The sequence below is a fragment of the Doryrhamphus excisus genome, chromosome 2, assembly GCF_030265055.1.
Source record: "Doryrhamphus excisus isolate RoL2022-K1 chromosome 2, RoL_Dexc_1.0, whole genome shotgun sequence".
NCBI classification, from domain to species: domain Eukaryota; kingdom Metazoa; phylum Chordata; class Actinopteri; order Syngnathiformes; family Syngnathidae; genus Doryrhamphus; species Doryrhamphus excisus.
This window is the reverse complement of record NC_080467.1, coordinates 304,337-321,392: the sequence shown is the minus strand read 5'-3', so window position 1 is coordinate 321,392 and position 17,056 is coordinate 304,337. Positions and strand designations below refer to the sequence as shown.

The following is a 17,056-nucleotide window of genomic DNA, read 5'->3' as shown; positions in this document are numbered from 1 at the left end:
TTTATTTGTATAGCGCTTTTCAAAATACTCAAAGACACTTGAGAGAAAAATGGAGTTGAATAAAAACAAGTAAACAGAATAAAAGATACGTTAAAATAGAATCAGAAAAGGTTTATTGCCATGTATGATCAAACACATACTAGGAATTTGTTTTGGTGTAGTAGGTGCATACACATCTATTAAAAAAGAACGAAAAATACAAAGTATGAAATACAAAATATGAAAATACAAAATATACAGAATAACAGTATAAATATATGTACACAGTCTGTTTTTGTTTGTTATTCCGGAAGTGCAGTCTGATTGTTTTTCCTAAGAGTCCAAACTGAGCGTTAATGTAACGCATATAATGAAAGTGTCAAAGTGGCAGGATGAGGCAGAGGTGGGGTGTGAAGAGTGTCAGGTGGGGTTCCGGGCCTTGTTGATGAGACTGACAGCAGACGGGAAGAAACTGTTCTTGTGGCGTGAGGTTTTGGTCCTGATTGTATTTACATTTTATTCTAACACTAACAAAAATAGGTTAAATATATATATTTTATTTTTTGAAAGAGGTTAGTTTAGGTTCTCTTATTGCAGGGGTCTCAAACTCATTTTACCTGGGGGCCACTGGAGCTAGGGTCTGGCCAAGGCTGGGCCGCATCAGGTTTTACAAAAAAAACCCAACAAAAAACGCATTTATTAAAAACAGAAAAATATACAAACTTTTTCAGTACTTTGGTTCCAATTTTCTACAATAAAAGCTCTGATAAAACATTCCACTGTTCTCAAATATCTTACTTTTTATTTTTCTACACAAAATAACATGAAAAATAAATAAACAAATCAAGAATAAAGAAAATCAATCAAACAGAAATAAATATAATAATAATAATAATAAAAGGGCAAATAATAAAAAATTAAGAAACCACATATAGTTGGTGGGTAGACAAATGATTTTTTTAGATTAAAATGAACAAAGCATTATTAGAGCCCTGTAGACATGACAAAACACGACTATAGTCACATTTATACTCTTTTTATTTACAACATATTGCGCAACTGCAGGGTCTTGAGACACATGCTAACTCGCAAACTAGAGAGCTAGCGACCTAAACGGTAGCCTTCAAGTTATTTCCTTTAAACTTCAATAGCCAAAAACTTACCACTTCCACACGGATAGGGAGGATAACTATTAACAGTTATTTAACCTTTAACATGAACATGAATCAAACGTAATAATTTTGTCTGGGTACATGATACCATACAGCATCCATATCAAACTTGCGCGGGCCGCACTAACATTAAACTTTCATATCAAGGCGGGGGCCTCAAACTAGTGTCCTGCTGGCCACATTTGGCCCGCGGGTCGCGTGTTTGAGTCCCCTGTCCTATTGTAAATATCAAACCATGCACCTTCAGAAGTTCCATAATTTTCTGGATCTTAAATTTGGCAGCCCCTCCTCTTGACATCACTAACGGCATCAAACTTGGTGGAACCTCCATCATGCTCCACAGTTGCCTGCAGACATTGCCTGCAATTTATTTTGTTTTTTTTTTCTGCAAAACACATCAAACATTTATGCTGTATTCTCTGGTCCTGGAATGTAACCCCTTTGATTTGGGAATCTGCTACAATTTGTTTTTAATAATCAGAATGAACCTAGTTCCGGTTGGCCGCCCCTTGCTTCGCCATGAGCAACAATCTTGCCTTATGCGAGGTCACACCAGATCACGTGCTTCTACAGGAAGTAGTCACACTGACACAAACTGCCTTGTTAAGGTTGGACATGGAGCAGATATCACTGCAGGAAGTACGCCCCCTGCTGGGCCTTTCTGATGAGGACGCTGATGGTCACTGCTCTTATGTATATGCATCATCCATCTATGTTCTATGTTGCTTACCCTCACTTTGGTCGTGGGTGTGCTGGAGCCTACCCCAGCACTCTGGACTGGCAAATTTCAATCTCAACAGTCAGACGCAAATGCTTCAAAATGGCAAAAATCTGTGACTATTCAGACTTGTGACTCCAATTTCAGATCAACCTTTGCAATAAAAGTTCATTTATTCATTCCTTTTTTACCACTTATCCTCACAAGGGTCGCTGGAGCCTATCCCAGCTGTCTTCCAGCGAGAGGCGGGCTCCACCCTGGACTGGTCATGTTATTAAATTATATTATAAAGTGACACGTTTTTAAATGAACTACAGTGAAGAAAATAAGTATTTGAACACCCTGCTATTTTGCTATTTCTCCCACTTAGAAATCATGGAGGGGTCTGAAATTTTCATCGTAGGTGCATGTCCACTGTGAGAGAGATAAACTAAAAAGAAAAATCCAGAAATCACAATGCATGATTTTTTTAACAATTTATTTGTGTGATACAGCTGCAAATAAGTATTTGAACACCTGAGAAAATGAATGTTAATATTTGGTACAGTAGCCTTTGTTTGCTATTACAGAGGTCAAACGTTTCCTGTAGTTTTTCACCAGGTTTGCACACACTGCAGGAGGGATCTTGGCCCACTCCTCCACACAGATCTTCTCTAGATCAGTCAGGTTTCTGGGCTGTCGCTGAGAAACACGGAGTTTGAGCTCCCTCCAAAGATTTTCGATTGGGTTCAGGTCTGGAGACTGGCTGGGCCATGCTAGAACCTTGATATGCTTCTTACGGAGCCACTCCTTGGTTTTCCTGGCTGTGTGCTTCGGGTCGTTGTCGTGTTGGAAGACCCAGCCACGACCCATCTTCAATGCTCTGACAGAGGGAAGGAGGTTGTTCCCCAAAATCTCACAATACACGGCCCCAGTCATCCTCTCTTTAATGCAGTGCACTCGTCCTGTCCCATGTGCAGAAAAACACCCCCAAAGCATGATGCTACCACCCCCATGCTTCACAGTAGGGATGGTGTTCTTCGGATTGTACTCTTCATTCTTCTTCCTCCAAACACGCTTATTGGAATTATGACCAAAAAGTTCTATTTTGGTCTCATCTGACCATAAAACTTTCTCCCATGACTCCTCTGTATCATCCAAATGGTCATATGCAAACTTAAGACGGGCCTTGACATGTGCTGGTTTAAGCAGGGGAACCTTTCGTGCCATGCATGATTTCACATCATGACGTCTTAGTGTATTACCTACAGTAACCTTGGAAACGGTGGTCCCAGCTCTTTTCAGGTCATTGACCAAGTCCTGTCGTGTAGTTCTGGGCTGATTCCTCACCTTTCTTAGAATCATTGAGACCCCACGAGGTGATATCTTGCATGGGGCTCCACTCCGATTGAGATTGACCGTCATGTTTAGCTTCTTCCATTTTCTAATGATAGCTCCAACAGTGGACCTTTTTTCACCAAGCTGCTTGGTAATTGCTCCGTAGCCCTTTCCAGCCTTGTGGAGGTGTACACTTTTGTCTCTGGTGTCTTTGGACAGCTCTTTGGTCTTCGCCATGTTACAAGTTAAAGTCTTACTGATTGTATGGGGTGGACAGGTGTCTTTATGCAGCTAACGACCTCAAACAGGTGCATCTGATTCAGGATGATACATGGAGTGCAGGTGGACTTCTAATGGGCAGACTAACGGGTCTTTCAGGGTCAGAATTCTAGATGATACACAGGTGTTCAAATACTTATTTGCAGCTGTATCACACAAATAAATTGTTAAAAAATCATGCATTGTGATTTCTGGATTTTTCTTTTTAGTTTATCTCTCTCACAGTGGACATGCACCTACGATGAAAATTTCAGACCCCTCCATGATTTCTAAGTGGGAGAAATAGCAAAATAGCAGGGTGTTCAAATACTTATTTTCTTCACTGTACATAAATATATGTGCCTATCTAGTAAAATATTCTCATTTATTTGTTATTGTGTATTAATTTAAAAGACTGCGTCTCGCTGTATTGCTCAGGCTGCACTACAGCAGCTGCAGAACTCCTGGGCTCAAGCAATCCGACAACCTCAGCCTCCCGGTAGCTTGAATTACAGGCACGCGCCACGGCACCCGGCGAAGGCCGCACACAGTAGTGGTGCTTTTGACTTGTACTATAGTGACGTCACAGGGATGTATGGTGACCTCGAGTGGCGTTGTGTGAAAATGCCCGAAAATGACCTCTCCTTTTGAGATTTATATTCATGACGACACACGACGTCCACACGACAGTTATGAAGATAAGATAAGATAAGATATGCTTTATTCGTCCCTCAGTGTGGAATTTGCATTGCACAGCAGCAAGAGTACAGAATCAGTTAAGCAGTACAAAATACACAATATAGAAAAATAAACAATATAAACAACCCAAGTATTAACAAATCAACAATTTTACCCAGAGTTAAATACAAATACAGTATGCAGATAATATGAAACGAGATGAGATATATGACCAGTCTATACACTGACATCATGCTAGTGAGTAAATATGAGACATTATAGAAATACTTCACACAGAACCTAATATATTGCATTTAGAGCATTAATATTTCACGTGGATCAATCAATCAAGAACCTGGGAGGTACATGATTGGCCCCCAACTGTGGATGAATGGAAATCTCAAAAGGAGAGGTCATTTTCGGGCATTTTCACACAAAACCACTAGAGGTCGCCATACATCCTGTGACGTCACTATAGTAAAAGTCAAAAGCACCACTACTGTGTGCGGCTTTCGCCGGGTGCCGTGGCGCGTGCCTGTAATCCAAGCTACCGGGAGGCTGAGGTTGTCGGATCGCTTGAGCCCAGGAGTTCTGAGCTGCAGTGGACTATGTCGATCGGGTGTCCGCGCTAAGTTCGGTGCCGATATGGTGCTCCGGGGGGAGCTCGGGACCACCAGGTCGCCTAAGGAGGGGTGCACCGGCCCAGGTCGGAAACGGAGCAGGTCAAAGCCCCCGTACCGCTCAGTAGTGGGATCGCGCCTGTGAATAGACACTGTAGTGCAGCCTGAGCAATACAGCGAGACGCAGTCTTTTAAATAAATACACAATAACAAATAAATGAGAATATTTTACTAGATAGGCTCATATATTTCTGTAGTTCATTTAAAAACGTGTCACTTTATAATATAATTTCCAGTTCAGGGTGGAGCCCGCCTCTCGCCGGAAGACAGCTGGGATAGGCTCAAGCATGCCATCGACCCTCGTGAGGATAGGCGGTACAGAAACTGGATGAATGGATGAACATATGCATATATTTACTTTCCATCTATGTCCTACAGTGCCTCCTCCTGGAGAAAGTGTACAACTACATGTCATGTCATCAGCTATACTATACTGTACTGACCAAAAAGGCAACCATCTCAGTTTAAGAAGGTAAATGGGTAGACTGCATTTATAAATTCATATTATATATATGATATATATATTTATATATTCATATTATCCTCTAGCAAACACACTATTTTAAACCAATGTATATGAGATAGTATGTCAAATAATAAGCTGATTTTGAGCCCTCATATATACATTACACTATTTTAACATGGATGCTTAATATGAAATGATGTTCTTCTCACATGTCAATATTTCTAACTCAGTAATCCACTCATGACTCATCCACTCGTCCTCATTACTAAGACAGGTAAAAAGATTGCGAATCACAGACTTTTGATATGGAATCGTACACATTTACACACAGTAAAGCTGGCATACCTGTCTTCTAAGTGAAACTACACTGAAAAAAAATTGGAGTGCAATTTACTTGAGAAAAGCTAGGTAACAAATTGCACGCACAATTCCTAAGTAACTTTTACTTGGGAGATATTCAAGTAAAATTTACTTCTCAGCGAGGATTATTTTTTAAATTAAAAATACACTTTAACATTACTTGAGATTTACTGTCACAGACACAAAATGGACTCTGTTTGCTAGTAAATTTTACTCAAAACTACCTTTGAATCTACTTAAAAATCCATATAAATATACTCACTTTTCAGGATTGTTTAACTAGTTTTCCCTTACTTAATTTGGAGCAATTTATAAGTAATATTTACATGAGATTTAAGCAGATCCACCTACACCACTTTTCTAATATGATTGTGTTGTATTTTTTTAAGATGGCCTTCTTTGAATTAAATGAAATTATCTTAACACATCTTCTGCAAAACATTCTTTCAAACAAGAACACCTTTACTACATTTGTAGTAACGCTGTATTTACTTCCAGCAGTGATGAGTGCGGTTAGAAATACCATGGAAAACATTATAAATCATTGGAGATTTGTTTTACATTCACAATTATGCAAATAATTACAATTAAAAGACACAATAAAATGTGCTGAACTGTAACTTAACTTACAATAACAGTGAAATCGTTCAACCCGTGTCATGTACTGCTTCCACACATCAGACAATCAGTTATACTTGCCAGCTACATTGAATGAAAACATTTGGCAGAGGGGCCGTTTATATATGTGGTCATCAAAAGAAAGGACATACTTGATCACGGTGCACAAAAATACAACACATCCACAGGTTGAGGTACCTGTGAAATAAATTAAACATTTCATAACTAAACCAAAGACCTGGGTTCGATTCTCCGTTGCATCTCTGTGTGGAGTTTGCATGTTCTCCCCGTGCATGCGTGGGTTTTCTCCAGGTACTCCGGTTTCCTCCCACATTCCAAAAACATGCTAGGTTAATTAGCGACTCCAAATTGTCCATAGGTATGAATGTGAGTGTGAATGGTTGTTTGTCTATATGTGCCCTGTGATTGGCTGGCCACCAGTCCAGGGTGTACACCGCCTCTCACCCCCAGCATACACCCACCCTAGTGAGGATAAGCGACATAGAAAATGAATGAATGAATGAATAACTAAACCATGTTGGTGTCATTCAACAGCTGTACTGTGATCTTACCTTGTCTAAGCTTTTGAGACCAAATTCTTGAGCGTCAACGTCCTTCAATATTCTGTGAAATAGATCGAGAAATTATTTCAATTATGACAGCAATAAAAAATCTAAAATCATTACAATGGTTTCAGATTGCGTGCACATTAGTCTAAACTACAAAGCTGCTTGACAATATTTGTGGATTTTTTTTAAAACAAAACACTCAAAATCAACTTAGTTTTTAATACAAATATTTATTCATCTGTGTCTTGAAACCTAACCTAAACAAAACTATCTTTTTCCTCACAAAGGGATACTGTTGAGGAACTCCATTATCCAACTCTTTTAAATCAATAAAACTTAACAAAAGGCTAAACTGCCATTTACAGATTCAAATAACCATATACGTAATATTGTAATGTTACCTTCTCAGTCAGGCGTCTTAGTTGGTGCAAGCTGCTGTTTTACACAAAGAGAGGACTCTGCTTCTTAGACGCCGTTGACAAGTGGAATAAACAATATTGTAGTGACAAATCATGAAAATATCATGTGTTACAATATGTGAAATTAAAACAAACGTTTATTTGGTTATACTTGGATCATTGGTAGAACACAGGTGACAAAAGTACAATATTTTTGACATTAAAATGACCACAGATGCGGTGAACTAACCTTGCTCCAAAATTTCTAATCCTTCCAGGCTGGTTTCAGTCATTATTGATATATTTTCAGGGTCTGAACAAACTCTGCTGCTGTACAAAAACTCCCGCTCCCCGACAGCATCCCCAAGACTCAGGTCGCTAGCATACTTCAACAAATGTTTAAGCTACACGCGATTCCCATGGCTTAGAGGACACTGCTGCTGCCAAAATAATCAAATAACATATATAAGGAATGAATCATTACAGATTTAATAAACATAAAAATCTCCTGTTCTGCAACCGAAAACGCCTCCACAAAGCTCGCAGTTGATAGCTAGCTAGCTGGCAGGCTAAAGGTAAGCTAATGCTAATGTCTAGTATTTCATATTATAACACTGACGTAAACAGATGAGGAAAGATGACAGAAAAAGTCAGATAAGCATATGACATACCCATATGGCTCCACATCGATAAATTTCCTTGTTAAACGACCGTCCATGTCGTCTTCCACCATCTTCCCGTGAAAACATGGCGCCCTCGAACTTTGCCTTGGGAAGTCTGAGGGCTAACGATCCTCTGACGCATGCGCAGAATGGCCACAAGGGGGCCAGGTTTACTGCTTTACCCAAGTACATTTTACTATCTGGTATCGGGTTGTAAAATCAATACATTAGTTCTGTAAATATTACTTGGTGTCAGTGATCAAATTTACATATAAATGTGAGGATACAAATTTACACACAATCATCAAGTAAGGCATTAAATAAAGAGTGAGATTTTATGGTAAAAAGTTAAATAATAAATCCTTGTAAAATTTAAATTAATATTTGAGGTAATAATTACAGGGCCAAAAAATCCTTTTTTCAGTCTATGTTATAGTACATTAAAGGCCTGTCATTCGCCGTCTTTCACGGATTGAGGAATGAGAAGGAATGATGCACTGCCCTGACATCTTAAACCTTTGGGAAGGGGAACACCCATATTTCCCTGGTTGTGTGTCAGCTCTCACACAATGCATGCACCAGTTCCCTGAGGCCCTCCTTTATGTTTTTTTTTTTTTTGCTGTAGTCAGGCATGCAAACCTTGTGTATGATTTTATTCACCTGTTCAGATTTGTAGACTCGAGATTCTGCTGTAGTTTCAGATGAACCAGACATACTAGATTAGAACAGTGCTTGTCAAATAATATACATATAAATGTCTATGAATGAATAGATATGGGGGGGGGGGGGGTTGAAATCACTTCTTCCCCCTGACAGACCACTGAATTGAAACCAATGCTTTCGTTGCAAACAGTCATCCGTCATTTATGGTGGCTGATTGGTTCCAGACCCGACCATGAGAAGTACATTTCCGTAAAGTTGGATTTCTTATTTAAAAATGTCATATTTTCACTCATTCATTCATTTTTCTACCGCTCCTCCTCAGCATGAGGATGCTGGAGCCTATCCCAGCTGTCTTGGGGCGAGAGGCGGGGTACACCCCGGACTGGCGGCCAGCCAATCACAGGGCACATATAGACAAACAACCATTCACACTCACATTCATACCTATGGACAATTTGGAGTCGCTAATTAACCTAGCATGTTTTTGGAATGTGGGAGGAAACCGGAGTACCCGGAGAAAAGCCACACATGTGATTGTTTTGGCTTTGGCACGCCTGCGCAGTGTGAATGAAAATGGCGGTACAGGCTGCATACTAAAAGGTAAACATGACCGCTCCAAAAGTGTCTTGGATTTTTTTAAATAGAACGGTTGTAGATTTCATCATAATCAGCACGATGAAAGCTTCTTTATGACATGCACCTCTTATGTATTTGTGCTTTGAACTGGTGCATACTGTATATAAAGTGAAGGGAGACGTGGGGCGTTTATTTCCTGTGGATTGGATGCGTTCACTGCAGCGGTGTCAGATCATCTAACGGAGACTTCCTTCATCCTTCAGGAAGTGCAGGTAAAGAGCATCTTTTTATACACAATGCTTCATAGAGCCTAAATCGGGGGTGGCCAAAGTGCTCTTTTCGTGGCCCTTGGAATATTCTGATGAAAAAACAAATTATTACTATGATCTATTTGAAAATATGCCATTAAACAGTAAACACCAGAGGACCGCATTCATATTTGAAATATTATTCAATTCTAATTTGGTTTATGTAGCACATTTGGTAATGCTAATGTCAATGGTTTCATTTTATGTTCATTTTCATTTTATATATAACAATCACAATAGTGATAAATGACAGCAGACATAAACACCAGGTCACCAAATACAGTATACATATTGTGTGCCGGTGTAATGAATAAAATCGTCAAATCACGATATGCGATCAAAAGAGAAGTCAACTATAAACAGGAAATCAACTCAACCAAGCTATCCCGCCAAAGTAGTAGTGTCCTGGCTTTTTAGAAAACTGGTTTGAGGACTGGGAGATCAAAGAGGAAGGCGCATCATAAAGATGATTATGATGATTCAGCTAACCTTGATGCTAATATGTTTAATAACTATGTGACCTGTATGATGTGTATAGTTGTACAGCAGTGGTCCGTAGTATAATTAAGCAAACATATTTGTATTTTATTTTACAGCGAGCTCCTGCCCAGCAGTCCAACCATGGTGTGGGTGCTGCGGTATTTGGTGATGATGCTGAGCTTTTGTAGCCCAGGTTACGGTGACCTTGTGATAAATCGTGGAAAAACCGCCACATTTCTCTGCAAGTACACCCTATCCTCTGCTGACGGGTACTACGATATCAAGTGGTTGAAGCAGCTTCCAAGTATGAAGGAACCTTTTTACAGAGGCATTGTTAGGTTTACCAATGGCAACCTGTATACTGATCTGTACCAACCAATGAAGGGCAGGGTCTCCTTCAGATTTCCTGACCCCAGCAAAGGAGATGCTTCCATAGCCATCAAAGACTTGCAAACCTCCGACACCGGGACCTACGTGTGTAAAGTGCGAAAGTCAGCTGAAATACTTAAAGAAGAAGCCTTTGTCATGGAAGTGAAGGATCAGTATGCCCCCGTTATTTGTAGCGTGCACGGGGAGCCTACACTGGGTATGGATGTGATGTTCAAATGCAGTTCCTCAGAAAACAAAAAGGTGCGGTACACGTGGAAGAAGACCAGCGGAAACAAGATGTTGCCTCCCGACGCCATTGAGGACACTAAAAAAGGTGAATTGTTTATAAACATCAGAGACAACGACGACTATGGACACTATCTCTGTACGGTGGAAGGTCTGGCTTCCTCCAAAAGCTGTCTGGTCCAACTCAAGGATCCACTTGATCCACCACCGAGCGATGAATCTCCAGGCACTGCGTTCCCTGTGACCCCAAGCAAAGACCCAGCATTCCCCAGCAATGACCCAATGGCCCCCAGCAATGACCCAATGGCCTCCAGCAATGACCCAATGGCCTCCAGCAATGACCCAATGGCCTCCAGCAAAGGCGATACAACTACAATAGCGGCCGTGACGACCACCATGCTTTTGCTGGCTATCGTCTGTGCTGTGGTTGGTATCTGGTACTGGCGTAAGAGAATCGGTTCGTATGCCCCCAATGAAAGGGGGGAGGTGGCGCAACCTCGGCCAGACGGAGCCACCGTGCTGCCTCAACCATCAAACGGGGTGAGGGACGCCTTTTTAACATGCAACATCCATCCATGTCCAGCATCACATGCTGATGATGTCTTTCATCCAACAGGGACATCTCTACTATGACCAGGTGGATGATCTTTGAGGAGGACCAGGACATGTAGTGGCAACATCATCCCTACACGGGTTTTTTCATATCGTTTGTGCTGTGTTGTCTATACCATACGCTAGAGGTCTCAACCATGCAGGAGATCACCAGCTGATGTTTAGCAGCTCACCAAAGTGTTCATTCAGACATTATACCTGCATGTATTTAATGCCAAATTACCACAATTTCAGAAGCACTGTCGTAAAGTAAAACTACTCTTAAATGAGTACAGTTTTGTTGGCTACTCCACCCGTATCTGAGGAGATAACTCATGCCAGATTATACTTGCAATGGCTGGGTCTGGGGCATTAATGTCGGAAACCTTACCTGCCATAGTGATTATAATCACGTTAGTCCAGTCAACCAATCAAAAACATGGAATCACATGACATCCTATTAGTACTTGTTTAGTGTTTGGAGACTTCCTGAGCAAAGGTTATCAGATAAATAAAAGCCACTCTCATCTAAGCTTTTTCTGTTGTCTTGGTGAGGATAACTTTGTTAATTATAAAGTCCGGGCTGCTATAATGGAGGATTCAGTAAAGGTGCATGAAACTGATATTACAACTACATTATAATAACTCAATAAATGCCATTTGAAATTAAATACCGTATTTTAGCTGTTTGAAGATTAACTATATCAGCAAGTTGAAGTATTTGTGATTTTACAAATAAGGAGTTAGTATGTTCTCTGTAGGCGGCATTATGAATTATCCTTACTGGCCTTTTTTGCAGTACATTTAGCCAGTGAAGATATTAGCCCATATTTCCACACAATAAGTAAAACCACCAGACAGCGGTCTGGTGGTTAGTGCGCAGACCTCACAGCTAGGAGACCAGGGTTCAATTCCCACCCTTGGCCATCTCTGTGTGGAGTTTGCATGTTCTCCCCGTGCATGCGTGGGTTTTCTCCGGGTACTCCGGTTTCCTCCCACATTCCAAAAACATGCTAGGTTAATTGGCGACTCCAAATTGTCCATAGGTGTGAATGTGAGTGTGAATGGTTGTTTGTCTATATGTGCCCTGTGATTGGCTGGCGACCAGTCCAGGGTGTACCCCGCCTCTCGCCCGAAGACAGCTGGGGTAGGCTCCAGCACCCCCCGTGACCCTCGTGAGGAAAAAAGCGGTAGAAAATGAATGAATGAAAGTAAAATATGGTAGGACCAGAGAGCAATAGTGTGGAGTGATTTCGGATTGAGAACAAATTTTGGCCACCTTATGTTGTATATTTGTAATATGAGGTTTCCAGCTCATATTTTCATCCCCAGAAGTGTATTTTCGTTCACCCTTTCAATGTCCACACCGTCTATTTGTATTTGCTGGTGTGTGTCCTTTCTGCTGTTACCAAACAGCATGATTTTAGTTTTATTTAAGTTCAAGGACAATCTATTATCATCAAACCATCTTTTTTAGTGTGACCATTTCTTCTCTGACCTTTCTAATGATTTCATCTGTACTCTCCAGAACAAAGCAATGGTATCATCCGCAAATACCAGCTTGGTACTTTTACAATCAGTAACTGTTACATTTGTTCACTTTTAAGTTTTTTTTTATTTTGTCACATACCGAAGTACGAGGTGATATGATCATAAACCATAAAAGAATACAGCTACACAAAAAAAGGTGTCCAGTGTTTATGTAACAAAAACACTTTTCATGTATAAGTCGCTCTGGAGTATTAAGTCACAGGAACAGCCAACCTATGAAAATGTGACTTAAAGTCCGGAAAATACGGTAATAATTGATGTTTTTAGCTGTGCTAATGTTGAGGTTGAATGTGGAAATATTGTCCCCGGTCTCCTTCCTATTTGGAAAACCATAAACAATACCAATTTTTGTTTTTCAAACCTTATTTCCTTAATAGCCCAGGACTGTATCTAGAAATGTGTCATTTTATTTTGGTGGCCGGATGCGAAGTTCTGTATTCCATATGTGGTCCGCAGGGTGCAGGTTGACAACCGTAGCACTATGTAATCAAGAATGGAATATTCCATTCAGGGAATTCTGGAATGCATAATCTAGTTGATCTCTTTTGGACACTTTGCTCCACACCTTTATTGCAGTTTTTTACTACATTTTGCCGCTTTTTCCTGACCGCTCCTTAGTAGGATTAAGAAACCTTCCATTAGCAAAGCGATGTTATGTTTAACATCCTGAGAAAAGGCTGCCAGTAAATCCCACTCAGGATTATATGAACCACCACCGTTACAGCCGGAGAACATGATCTTTCCAACACGTATGCACACACGCTCATCTTCATCAGCATCATCAGCCAAGGGTAACGGAGGTGTGGCATCCTCAAAAGTGTATAAAAGTCAGTACTCGACTGCCTGATTCATACAACACTCAGGTGAGTACGATGTCACATGACTTGTACTTAGACTACATAATGTGTGTGTTATGAGATTTATTTGTTAGCATAAGCTGAGCTTGTTGGCCGTGCAGGTCTGTGGAGTCATGGCCCCAAAGATGTTGACCCTGGTTTGGACCATCACTGCTTTTTGGTGGATCAACGTTCCAGGTGATGTCTTATCCTGTCTTGTGTGTTATGTTATGTAGTGTTGTTTGGTCATGTTATTGTCATCATGTGACCAGAAGCATCATGCGCCGCCGTATTCTTTCCATCTTGTCGCACCGTCCTTCAAAAAGTATCCTTGGAGAAAGACGGATGTCAATCGTGTCACATCGTCGAGGCGGCCATTTGTGAGGGTTATTGTTTCAACAAGGTAACGCCGACATTTTGACTTCAACGACAACCTGACTGGACATCGGAGTAATGTTGTATCGGTTCTCATGCAGGACCCGGTCTACATGGATGCTCCTTGGCTCTTTGGCCCCCAGAAAGCGTGCGTGTACGAGGAAGTGCGTTACGAAAAGTTCAAGCTGTCCAACTGTCTTCCGGGAGTAGACCCGTGGATCAAGTACCCCGTGGCTATCAGTTGCAAATGTCATGGCTACTCTCCTGAAACGACATACAATCTCATGACACCCAACAAACCTGACCAATGTCTTCATGATGACTTTGACCAAGATGGCTATAAAGTCATCCACTAAGACCACGTCACCTTCAAGCGCAATCAATTGATGGCAACTGGACTGTTCAGGTTGTCTTACGACCTCGATTTCCAAAGTGGGGAGTTTCATCTCAGTGTTTCATCTTGAAGATGTTCCAAGCAAACCTGTCACTGCGGGTGGAGATTCACCTGAAAATTATCAGTCTTTTTCAGTCAAGTATGCATTTTGGTATTTGGGATACTACAGTAAACCTCGGATATATCGGATTCAATTGTTCCCACTGGTTTTGTCCGATATAAGCGAAATCCGTTATATGCGTATACCGGAAAATGTCCGTTTTACGCATATATCGGATTTATATCCGGTATATGCGTAAATCGGATTTTATCCGTTATAAAAAGGCACTTCCTTGACTATGTTTCCAATGTACCTGGACGCGCAGGCAACGCTGCAAATGACGTCGTATAGCGGCCTGTCACGATTCGGCGAATCGGAGCGCCACGATGCGGCCATCCGATATATGCGAGGGAAATTTCATGGAAATGCATTGGAACGGGACTGGAGATTTTGTCCGAAATAGGCGAAATCCGTTATAAAAAATCCGATATATGCAATGAATTTTTATTGGAAATGCATTACAGAAAAATCGGTTCTTTTTTATCTGTCCGTTGTGAGCGAATTTCCGATATATCCGAGTCCGATATATCCGAGGTTTACTGTATTAAGAAGGGCGTAGTGCAGGGGTGTCAAACTCCCTTTGGTCTGCGGGCCGAATACAGCTTAATTTGAGATCAAGCGGGCCGGACCAGTAAACTCATTGCAAAATTACATAGAACTAACAATAAGCCCACTTTTTTCCTTTGTATTAGTCACTAATACTAATAATTTGTGCAAAGAATGAGTAAATTATCAAAATGTTTATTAACAGAATTTTCCTTTTACATTATGAACAATATATTATGAACAAGAGAATAACATAAGAACATAAATAAAGTATGTGCAATTTTAACAACACTTTTACACAGTTAAACATATATTTAAGTGTGTTGTACATAAAACTGATCACAGAATTAGTAACAATGTTCCAAAAACATTTATACCAGCCTTGTGGAACTTAAAAACACTGTTTTTCAACATCTGGAAAGCAAATTGAACAAATGAATAACTTTCACAGCAATTATTCGTCTTGCTTGGAATTTGCCCTTGAAACTTGACATCGTTTATCCTGCACAAGTGCATCAATATGAGGCATCATGTCCTGAGAAGCAGCCAATTTCAGAATCTCATTCAAATGCTTATGTGTGAGCTTTGAGCGCAGCTTTGTTTTATTAATGTTCATTAGTGAGAAAACTTGCTCACAAAGGTAGGTTGTCCCAAACATGGACAATGTTTTAGCAGCTAGTGCTGTCAATGTGGGATAGCCTGGTAGGAGGTACTTGTAAAATGTGTCCAAGCTTACAGAGGCAAATCTGTCCTTCAGTTCTACATCACACTGCAAATCAATGATTTCAAGTTGCATGGCAACGGGCAAATCAGAAGCTTTGACTGTGAATGGTGAGCGAAAAACTGCAAAATCTGTTTCGAGTTCGCTAAAAACCTGAAATCTTTTCTCAAACTCCATCAACAGCCCTGAAATCTTCTCTTTGTACCGTTTCACGTCAGAATTAACGCTTGCTGCGCACATATCTTTTAAACAGGGAAAATGCGCCCCCTGGCGGATAATACAAGAACTACAACTTTTAAATTAAATTCATATTTTTTTTATACAATGCAGCTTTCTTCCCCGGGCCGTACCAAACCACCAGACGGGCCGGATCCGGCCCGCGGGCCGTATGTTTGACACCCCTGGCGTAGTGGTTCCTTAAGAGTTGGGACACCATGGAAAGATTCCGGTCAGATAATGGACACTTTATACTCAACAGGCAGGATCAAAGCTAGCAAACTGCTGTCAGTGCCGAGCTAGCTTTTTCTAAGAATGGTGCATTCAGGAGCATCACATAACTTCCCGGGCACAAGTTGCAGCTGCATTCACAGACACGCATGGAGCACGTTATTCATAATAACAATTAGATGCTCTACTTATAACAGATATCGATGTTGAATAGACTTTCGCACAGATGCTACTTGTTAAATGGGGGGTACATGGCTTCAGGTCAAAGGTCTGATAGGGTAGGCCGCTGGAAAAAGTTTGGGAACTACTGAGACGACTATCTCAGACGGGGGCTGTCCTATTAGCCAATAGACCCAATGAGGTCTTGTAAGACAACATAAACAGTCCGCTAGCAATCCGTTCAATGCCGTACGAATAGAATAGAATGACCGACATGCATGACAATATTCACAGACACTTTAAGCAGCATAACAAAAATCCATTAAAAATGTTTTCTGCAAGTTATACCTGTGTGTCATTTCTGTATTTGTGTATTTGTACCTTAAACTATATTAGGAAAGCAGGAAGTGAACAAATGCAACAGTTACTGATTGTAAAAGTACCAGATAGAGGGGTAGGATTTAATAAGCTTTGCTTCTTCCTACTCCTTTTGGACATGTGGAACTGGGAACTGATTATGGGATGCACTCAATTGTAATGTGATACATGTTCGAATGAAATAAAACCATTACCGTTACCATTTCATAAACTCATCTGTCCTCCGCCTGGACCACCATCATGGCTGATGTCACACATGGAGAATTACACTTTTCCGGATGCAGGAGACCTTGCTGATACAACATATAAACAACCTTGCACAGACAATAAATAACAAATAGATTACAACAGGGGGCTGTCTCCAGGTAATTTCTCAAAATGCTTTTTATTATTGATTTATTTAATATTCATATGAATAACATTTAATCCTACACAAATTTC

The 17,056-nt window shown here is 40.6% G+C and overlaps 2 protein-coding genes across 4 annotated transcripts; both read left to right on the top strand.

The window, feature by feature from the left end:
- The first annotated feature begins 9,236 nt into the window (after positions 1–9,236).
- LOC131116274 (coxsackievirus and adenovirus receptor homolog) lies at positions 9,237–11,640 on the top strand. The gene is made up of 3 exons (XM_058064463.1): positions 9,237–9,386; positions 10,019–11,057; positions 11,134–11,640. The coding sequence occupies exons 2-3, from the start codon at positions 10,044–10,046 to the stop codon at positions 11,167–11,169; spliced, it is 1,050 nt and encodes a 349-aa protein (XP_057920446.1). The 5' UTR covers positions 9,237–9,386; positions 10,019–10,043; the 3' UTR covers positions 11,170–11,640.
- Positions 11,641–13,163: 1,523 nt separating this feature from the next.
- On the top strand, positions 13,164–16,581 carry LOC131116290 (gonadotropin subunit beta-2-like). Of its 3 annotated transcripts, none has more exons than XM_058064466.1 (3): positions 13,164–13,693; positions 13,822–13,898; positions 13,972–16,581. In XM_058064466.1, the coding sequence occupies exons 1-3, from the start codon at positions 13,630–13,632 to the stop codon at positions 14,224–14,226; spliced, it is 396 nt and encodes a 131-aa protein (XP_057920449.1). In that variant the 5' UTR covers positions 13,164–13,629; the 3' UTR covers positions 14,227–16,581. The 3 variants fall into 3 exon arrangements, with proteins under 3 accessions (XP_057920449.1, XP_057920448.1, XP_057920447.1); XM_058064465.1 differs by having other exon boundaries at positions 13,771–13,898; XM_058064464.1 differs by having other exon boundaries at positions 13,768–13,898.
- Positions 16,582–17,056: the final 475 nt, after the last annotated feature.

Coding starts and splice junctions, on each gene's coding strand:
- LOC131116274 (XM_058064463.1), top strand. CDS start 10,044: ATGGTGTGGGTGCTGCGGTATTTGGTGATGATGCTGAGCTTTTGTAGC. Junction 11,058..11,133: donor TGCCTCAACCATCAAACGGG/GTGAGGGACGCC, acceptor TTCATCCAACAG/GGACATCTCTACTATGACCA.
- LOC131116290 (XM_058064464.1), top strand. CDS start 13,630: ATGGCCCCAAAGATGTTGACCCTGGTTTGGACCATCACTGCTTTTTGG. Junction 13,694..13,767: donor TTGGTGGATCAACGTTCCAG/GTGATGTCTTAT, acceptor TCATGTGACCAG/AAGCATCATGCGCCGCCGTA. Junction 13,899..13,971: donor AGGGTTATTGTTTCAACAAG/GTAACGCCGACA, acceptor GTTCTCATGCAG/GACCCGGTCTACATGGATGC.